We start from the raw sequence: 9,840 nt of genomic DNA on the forward strand, positions 1-9,840 counted from the left end.
GAGGTTTAAGGTATCACACAGTGAAAACTTTAGTTTGGTTAGGTTTTTCTTGTAGTTTTTACTAATTGGTTTGTCTGTGTGACTTTTATACTTTTTGTTTTTAGATTTCTGTGTAAAATATGATTTTTTAGTAGTCCATTGAGGAATAATATTGATAAAACATTATTCCACACAAAGCCAGGGTCATAAATTGGTTAGTTTTATTTTGTCTTCTTCCCTCTTTCCTTCTCCAACTCCCACGGTGCAATAAACAGATTTTTTTTGTTAGCCAGGTAAACCCACCAGACACGAATATAATTTTTTAAGGGATGACTCAGGAGCACTGTTTGGTTAACTGATTTGTTCACATGGGAGACAAATGGAGGCCAAGGAAATCAAACCCTGGATTACAGGAAACAGCTTGTTAACAGATCATAGCAGCCTTAATCATCTGTGCTGACAACTTTCTATTTTCAAAATTTTCTTCTTTAATAAGTATTTTATCTCACCTATCAGTATTCTTTATCTATGCTTCAATCACTTCCTGCTTGATATTGTTTCTTTCCTAACCCCACTCTCTTTATTCTTCCATATATTTGCAGTTAGCCCACCACTCAGAATAATATGCTACTTAATCTTCACTGTATGATACCACCTTCTCTGCATAGTCAGGGGTCTCACATAATCTAGTTGTCTTCATATGCACCTCAGCTGAACACTGGCACCCCACCTTTCATAATGCACTCTTCTCTGTTGCTACTTTGCATGATAGCCATCTATATTTCTCAAGAGTTATTTAGTTGCAAAAAGGTTTACCTATTTCTTTAATCAGCATTGTGATCAAATGATTTTGCCATAAAAAATGACTTCTTTATAATCCATTGCCTTGTACTTTCAATGTTCATTTTGTAAATTGCTGTTCTGCAATCTAGATTCTATATGCAACCATCTGATTTTACTTGCACACTTGGCATAGTTATAGCTGCTTGTTATTGTTTACCAGCTAAATGACTGTGCTTTACTCAGGTATCTATGCTATATTTTTTTTCTATGAGACATTACTCTGCATTATAATATAAAATGAATGACTTTATGTATTTTTCACTGTCATGGACAGCCTATATAAAAAGCTTCTGCTCCAAAGACTTTTTGAGTTAACATATATAGATACAAATTTATTTTATTGTATTTATCATTTGTTGACCGGGAAAGTCCGACTAGGTTCCACAGAGCCTGTTTTCAGCGGAGGCCCGGGGAGAATTGCTCCAGATGCATGTCTTTGGAATGTGGGAGGAAACTGGAGTACCCAGAGGAAACCCACGCGAACACAGGGAGAACATGCAAACTCCACACAGAAGGCACCCCAGCCGAGAATCGAACTGGAGAACCTCTTGCTGTGGGGCGACAACGTTAACCGCTGCACCACTGTGCCGCCCAAATGATTGCTGTACAAATGATGTACAAGTAAATATAGATCCCATTTTGAAGAAGGTCACATTGTAACCATGTTACTGTTTGACCTCTTTAAGGCTTATAGTGAAGTGAAGCACTGCCTATTCCAACTCATTTCAGTATTATCTAGCTGTGGTACAGCTGCATTAGAACTTCAGTTAATGCTCAGCTCTCTAAAATATAAAGCTCAGTCTCTCACCTAGAGCATAGCAACAAAAGTTCACTACATGTAGCAACATTTCCATTTTGTGAATCTAGGATTCACTGAAAATATTTCACTGAAAGTTTCAGACACTGAAACAACTCCAGAGAGAGTGAATTCTCCACATCAGTACCGCTGTTTCTTTAATCAGAAATTTATAATCTGCTTTGTGGACATAGCACCTCAGAGTTGGGTACATTTACTTGAGGGGTGATACAGGAATTTTCAGTGTCCACATAATTAGTTTGAAGAGAATTTCTGTTGCTTCTTAGTTTCACTGAATTCTGTCTTGGCTATTCAGCACACTTCCTTGGTAACCTCCATGTTTAGTTGCGGGAAGCTAGGGAAACGACAATGACACGACAATGATCAATACTTTGTCAACCACTCTGGACCACATATTTGACTGGAATGTGGCTTTGATATGGCATTGCAGACTGTTGCATTAAGAGGATGATTCTGCTGTAGCTGTGGAAAAACAAAACTATAAAAAACTCTGGCACTGTTTTATACTCATAAAACTGACATCCTGACTCCAAACATGTTCTTAATGCCCACTGGGGGGGGGGGGGGGGGGATTTGCAATGTGAGTGGTATCACTGACTTGTTTTGCATGATATATGTTGTATTCAATTGTTCAGTGCCTAGTTTTTAATAACTTAAATGAATCTGAACTGTGAACTTTTTTCGCAATGAAATCCATGCTTCTGCAGTTCGGAAATTAGACTCTTCCTGATACAGAAACAGACTCCTGATGATAAAATTTACTGCTGGTATGTGCATTAAAATGGGTCTATATCAGATTGTTGAACTTTTAATAGTTCGAAGCACTAAAGATCGAACTTTAGTGATCGAACTGTTAAAAGATCGAACTGCTATGAAAACAATTTTTAAAGAAAAAAGAAAAACTAAAGAGTGTATGGAGGGGGGCATGCCCCCTGCACCCCCCACACCCCCTGCTCTTTAAATATACTAACTCCGAGATTGCACTGCAGTGTAGGAAATGGAAATCTTCCATTTCCGCACTGTATTGCACTGAAGTGCGATCTTGGAGTTGATATATTGAAGTAGCGAGGGTATGGGGGGTTCAGGGGGACGTGCCCCCCTGCTTACACTCTTTAGTTTTTCTTTTTTTATGTAAAAATTGTTTTTATAGCAGTTTGATCTTTTAGCAGTTCGATCACTAAAGTTTGATCTTTAGTGCTTCGAACTATTAAAAGTTCGACAATCTGATATAGACCCCATTGAAACTGTACCCTTTATTAAATGCCCATTCTGAACTAGAGTGTTCTCATAATACAAGAACATGTGTAATATGCTACAGTAAAGGACATCAAATTATCAAATGATTGGAAATAACCACTGGATCAAAAGGAATGTTTTGCCTGAATGGGAAAAAAGCTTTAAAATCTTTTAAATTGATGAAACATGGAACATAATATAACCAGGTTTGCCACAGAAGCGTCTTCCCACATACACACCACTGATGCAATGTTAAACTTTTGTCTGTCTCAAAACAAAACACTCTGTGCTTAGGACATCCCTCCAGGGCTTCCCAGGAAATAGGCCCTTTTGGAGTAATCCAATCAACAGAGCAAACAAGTAAACAAATAAGTGATTTTGATTTGTCTACATAATTGCATTTATTAACAGTTTTTTTTTATAAAGTACTGTTGCCTTCCATCTTTTTGCCCTATCATTTCATATTACCAGACATGTTTGCCAAGGACCATGACTTCATACTTAGAGTTACCACATGTCCCACTTTGCGAGGGACAGTCCCTCTTTGGGCAGTTGTGTCCTGACAAAAAATTTTAAAAATGGCAAATGTCCTGAGATTTTAGGACAAAATTACTTCCTATATTTTATGTAATAGTTGCATAAAACAGTTATTCTGTATCTAAAATACTTAAATGTTATAAGAAACAGAATAAGCAACTAAAATGCTACAAGAATAAGCTTTTATTTAGGCAAAACAGTTAAGTTCTATCCTTTGCACTGACTGTGGGTATGTGTCGGCCTGTAAAATCTGATGTTTGTACAGAAAATGTCCCACTTTGGCCATTTGAAAAGGTGGCAACCCTATTCATACTTCTGTCAAATTTTGCTGGGAAAAAAATCCACTATATTTGGATTTGTAGTGAAACACCAGTGACTTTCCCATTTGATATGCAAAACATTGAAATCAAACCTCTAAATATCAACAGAATGCTTATCAAAAATATTGTAAATCTAAATATGACCTCTGCACCACCCAGAGTGGGGGTTTTGTCACCACACTTGTAATGTCTAAATATAGCACCTCCTAGGTTATTCAAACTCAGAGAAAAGGATAAACTTTAAAGACAAAGAAACTCACAGCATATAATTTTTTCTGAGTTATAATATTTACAAGATGGAAACACATAGAGCCTGCAACAAAGAAATATGAAGTTTTTAACTTTGAGAAGATAAGCCCTGCAGTTAAACATGTATAACACTTTAACTGTTGGAAAAATGTATCTTGACAAAACACACTCTTTAATAAATTTGTACAAAATGAATACTGTAGACTTTTGGAAAACCCAGATGTCATTTATGATGAATTACACTCATGGAAAGCAGGACCAGTGCTAAAAGAGATTAAACCCTATGGGTCAGATGACCTGGTATCACATAGTGGTCCTACTGGTGGAAGAGTCAACCAGAGAGGGACAGGAATTAAAGGGCACTGTTCTCCTGTCCTCTGTGGACAGCAGAGTGGGGAAGTGTGCCCCAGGAGGTGTATTCTCTTAATATTCCCTAGTGGAGCTCAGAGAACTTAACAGAAACATCTGTTTCTAATAGGGCCCGGGGGGGGGTCTATCAACAGGTAAGTAAGGTACAGCCTAGTGTTATGGACTTTACACTCCTGCTGGCCCTTAAACATTATGGGGTACACACTGTGACCATCTAGGATTTAAGTTTCCAAGCCAGTCCCACTAAAGGTACACAGTCTTCAGTCAATGGAAGAGCAAATGGTGCAAAAAAAAAAAAAAAAGGACTGTCATGGTAAGCAATATAGCTGCACTTGATGATAATGTGATTCTTCAGGCAATGGAGGAACAGAAAATGCAAAAAGATCATATAAGCAATAGAGTTTACAAAAGGTTAACTTGCAGGAAAGTTTTTTTTCTACTAATGCTTGCCTATTTTTTTTTTTTTACAAAAATAAATGTGATAATTCCAGAAACATTATTTAGCTATGTTATTTATTTAATAACTGGTTCATCCTTAATTTCAGAGCACAATTCACACTGGTTATGCAGTGTGTACAAAAACATACATATAATTACAAATTTTTGTATTTATTAGTAAATTATTCCATGTTTGTGACTTATAATGTGTACAAGGAAAAACTTAGCTGATATGTTGACTGAGGTGTTATGAACTGTTAGTAGCTCAGCTAGACATTAAAGTTCCCACAACTTTTTCAAAAGGAGTAAGGTGAATTACCTCGGGGTTCCTAACCAAATTACTCCTAATCAGTATAAACACTACCTCTGGTCTCAGTTGATTGGCATAGTGGGATTAAGTCAGTCAACAGAAGTCATAAATAAGCAGTTTTGTTAAAAAGTAATAAAAACAAACAAATATACAAAAACTGACACCAACATTCTGGCAGTTATAGCAGAGAATTAAAATTTCAAGCTATTTATGAGCTACTTCCTGTGCTAAGAGAACAGGGTTTGATTCCTTCCTTATTCGTCTGCCTGCTGTGTGACTGAGTGAGTCACTTAACTAGAGAGTGCTCTTGGGTTGCCCTGAAAAAGGAAAATTTGTCCTGTGGGCTTACCTGGCCAGCAAATATGTAAAAAAGAAAAACATTATTCTAAGATAATAATTAGCTGCTAGCTAGTATTGCTTGCCTTATCTTAAAAGATTACAATGAAACTTGGAAAAAGCATATTCTGAGAGTTTTTTTTTACCTCATTTTGATTTCAGAACTTCAAACATTTCAGTGTGATTTCCTGCTCTGTTCAGTATGACGCAGCATAATACACCCCAGTAAGTATCACTGCACACCGACCACACACGCTGCTTGATGCATTATCTGCATCACTCATATATGTTGGGCTAATAATGTATTCAGTAACCTTTTACAGTGGATGTGTGATAGAAGTGAAAGCCTCTTCTCAGCCACTTTAACACTGTGCATGAATTATCATCAGAAGGTTATAGTCCTTTCAAGATGGATATAACAAACTCATGGGTTTCCCAACTCTCCAGCTAGGGTTTATTGATCCATTACATCCAAGGTCTGAGTGCAAGACACAGTAATGGTGGAATATTATCCAGAAGATTCAATTTGTGCAGATGATAAAAAGAATGCCACCACCACCAGTGCATGATGGGTATGAAAAGTAACCCTGATGAAATGCACTGATATGCAAATATCAAAATTATAAACCACACAGTTTGAATAACTTGTCGGCAGTTAGTTTCTAGGGGTAGGGTGACATGAAGCACCTTGCACCAGGGTGCAACCTGCAGCTCTTTTTTTTTTTTTTTTTTTTTTTTAAATATCTTTGCCTGTTAATCAGCAAACATGAAGATAACAAAATTCACTCCAACTCCTGTTCATTCAGATATTCCATTTTGAAATTCTGCCATTCATAATTCTGCAGCTTAGATATCAGCTTAGATATCAATGGCAGAAGTCTATAACACATTGTGGGTAATGCCATGTGCAGAAAGCTCATAATGCTGGTAGAACTGAACACTAACAAACACCAGAAAGATAATATTACTGTATGTAGACATGTATGTATTATCAATGTAGGGTTATGCCATTAATGTTGTCCTTTATAACTTTTCCCCGTGCTCTATACATGTTAGTACTGCAGTTTATATGATCTCAAGATCCTGCTGGTAGAAGTCAGTGCGGCTTCCCTTTGCCTTGCTTGGAATTAACTAGTATCTGTTCCCAGTATGTATTCCCTGGCAACAATCAGTAACCCTCCAGCACAGCCTATCAAAAATTCATGTCTCCCCAGCCAGGTTCTGACATCCATCCACCATAAGAGTTATGAGAATTTCCTCAGGGTATTTAAGATGCTGTTGATCAGCCTTTGCCCCCAACCCCCACTCTACAGTCTTCACTTCTCATTTACTCCCCTTCTGCACAGGATAGCATTACCACGAGGCCTTTACCCCATCTCATTGTACATGCATGGGCTAATCAGGGGTATAATATTCCTGCAAAAAAACAACATCCAAATAAGAACAGGAAAGCAGCAAAACAAAAGCTGTTGAAGTTGTTTAATACAGCATAACATAATAATTGTGTGTTATGCTGTATTAAACAACTTCAACAGCTTTTGCTTTGCTGCTTTCCTGTTCTTATTTGGAGTTTTTGTGATTTGCTTGGTGTTTGTCTTTATTATGTATAATATTCCTGACCTGTAACTCACATCTGTGTTTGCAAACAAACACTTCTATGCTCTGCTAATGCTTTCTACTGCTCCTCTATATGGGACCTTGTCCCCTGTAGCGTGATCCTTGCTCTAGCCTTCAATGGGACTTTGGTATCCCACAGTCCTACTGGGCAAGCCACCACAAAGCTAAGCTAGCCCAGTTCTACCTTCTAAGATCTCTTCTGGGAGTGACAACAAAACACGTAAAAGTCGCTTTGCCTTAATGGTCTGGAATTACAGCACAGTAAGTGAATACAAGGCATTTATAGAGTTACCTACCTAAACAGAGATAAAGGTCTCACGTAATATTCTGCACTTTGTATTAACCTTAGCAAGTCCAAGAAACCTCATATGTGCCTGTAATTCTGAGACTGCTTTGATCAAGTATCCATTTCATATAAATAACTTCTGCAAATGATGTTAAGGTCTACCTTAAACCTTGTATACAACTACAGCAAAATATAAAATAATAAAATGACAAATGTTCAAGCACTTTATTTAAATACTTTCTAGCACTGTGGTTAATACCTTCTTTGATAATTCCTTAAATTTTACTTTGAATGAAAGGTAAAAAAAGAAGAAAAATATGTAAACTTTTAATTCTTTTAAACTTGTAATATGCAGATGTTTGCTCAGCTGACACATTTCATGATTAGACTTTTAAGGAATTACTTTTTCTATGATCCAGCCATGATCACAATATCACTAGGTTTTCTTTGTGTTAGATTTCACTCACAATGTTGTGTTTCTATCCTGGAATTTGTAGATGATAAATATCAAACTAAAGGCTTTGGATTTGGTAAACGTTTGCTTCTTCAAATGCATGTAGAATTAACTTCCTGTTTCTTGATGGTTTTCTTTCTATATACTGTTCTCTGTGCACGCTGTATAGTATGCTTATTAATATAAGATATAATGAGGGTACGTTTCTCAGTACCACCTCAAGTAAAAATAAACATCAAGGCAGTAAAGATTAAATGCTCATTGATTATCACATTAGATTTCCAAGAAGTTTTATTTTTCTCCATTTGTGATCAATTTATATAATTACTACTTACCATAAACTGTGACCTGATGTCCTGTAACCTTAGTCTTAGATGTTACATCAGATGCAGGAGTAGCCAGATTAGCCAGGCACTGTTGCCGTGTACCTCTTAGCCCTTTCAAAGATTTTATAAACCCATCAAATTTTCTTCATCAGATGGTGGTAAATAAAAGCTGTTTTTTTTATGTTCCCACTACAACCTGCATGTCAGATGACTATCAGCGAACAGTTTTGTTCTACCAGCGCTCTTGTGCTTTACAGGAACTACACCGCCTCTGCAGTGCAGTGTGTCATGTTGCCTTGTGGAAAGGGAAGCAGTTGTAAACCTATGACGCAATATTTTGGGACTTTACACAATGTCAAAATAGGAACAGAAAATGTTCATTTCTTTATTTCTTTATTTTAACTGGGTGTGCAGACTATATTAGTGGCCTTGTCATTTGTGACCTATGCACACAGGGAGTAAAACAAACAGTGTGAAGTTCGATACACAGATGTGAGAATTAGTTACAAAGCATGTAACAGTCGAGAAGTACTAAAGGCATTGTTATTATCTCCATGAGAAGGTAGAGAGAGTATGTTTAGTATTAATGTAGTAAACTTGTTCCTGAAATCCATGATTGTATAACCTCTTCCAAAAAACTTAGCAGTCACAGTAACTGAAAGATAATATTAAGGTATCATAAATACAGAGTAGAAAAGAAGCTTTGGAAAACATCGACATCATAATCAACGTGGGCTTCTCTGCTTTCGATTATTTCATAAATAAAGTTTTGAGGGAAGCATTTATGTTACAAAAAGTGGTATTTAAATTCTGCCAGTAAGTACCTGTGCTGGTGACCTAGAGGGATAAAGCCCTGATTATAGCCCAGGTGACCCTTGTTTGACTAGAGGCTCATGATCTTGATGACACAGACAAAGAGGATGGGTGTCCTGAAGGACAAAGGTTCTCACTTGGCTTGCACCTCAGCTTCATTGTCAGGGCACCACTGGGGAGTAGCAGCTCATTATACACTGGTGGAGAGGCATCAGGAGGACAGGAGCATGGCTGTCTAAGCCTGTGATGGTAGCCACTGTTGGCACATGTGGGGAAGAATGCATGTGAGCACTGAGGTAACATAGGCAGCCTTTGTGGTGATGCAAGTGTTCATGTCACAACTGGGGGGGGGGGGGGGAGGGCTAATGTTCATGAATGAAAAATACTGGGCTGCCAGCAAGAGCACAAAGCAACTTTATAGCTGCCTGGATGACAGCTCCTTAGAAGCTTGATTGTTAGCGGTAATGGAGCAAAGAAAAAAAAAAGAAAAGATAAATTAGAATAAGAAACATTCTGCCAGCAAACCAGTTCTCATGCTGCAGCTGCAGTCTAACGTGCTAGGTGACAGTCTCAGGTTGACTTTGCATATAATTTTGCAGGAACTGAAATGATATTATGAGCATCTGTATTTCTCTCATAGGCCTTTAGGTGCCGAAAGCTTCTTGTGGGCGTTTGCAACTACCTCAACTCAATTCAGAGCAAGCTGGGCTAGTACGAGGAAAGTTATCTCAGAAGAAGTGGAGACAGATCTGAAATCATCCCCAGGGAATTAGCAGCGGACATGAATGGGAACGTTACATATCTATTTAAAACCTGTCAATGAATGTTTTCTAGGGAGTAATTAAGGTTCTGCAACTAGATCCCTAGCAAATTCCATGTTTCCTAAGTCCTGAAAATATGTGGTTGCATG

General features: G+C 37.6%; 1 protein-coding gene across 4 annotated transcripts in view; it reads right to left on the reverse strand.

Moving 5' to 3' along the window:
• Positions 1–9,840, reverse strand: part of LOC122804909 (integrin beta-2-like) — a 1,526,426-nt gene that overhangs the window by 900,038 nt on the left and 616,548 nt on the right. For 2 of the 4 annotated variants that reach the window (XM_044075112.1, XM_044075113.1), the window contains exon 1: positions 8,127–8,387. The exons of the other annotated variants lie outside the window; for them this stretch is intronic. In XM_044075112.1, coding sequence (XP_043931047.1) covers positions 8,127–8,129 — 3 coding nt within the window. In that variant the 5' untranslated portion in view covers positions 8,130–8,387. Of the gene's footprint in view, positions 1–8,126; positions 8,388–9,840 lie in introns of those variants that run through there. 4 annotated transcript variants of the gene reach the window in all.

This window comes from Protopterus annectens, chromosome 6.part0, assembly GCF_019279795.1.
Source record: "Protopterus annectens isolate FY-2018-M chromosome 6.part0, PAN1.0, whole genome shotgun sequence".
NCBI lineage: Eukaryota > Metazoa > Chordata > Ceratodontiformes > Protopteridae > Protopterus > Protopterus annectens.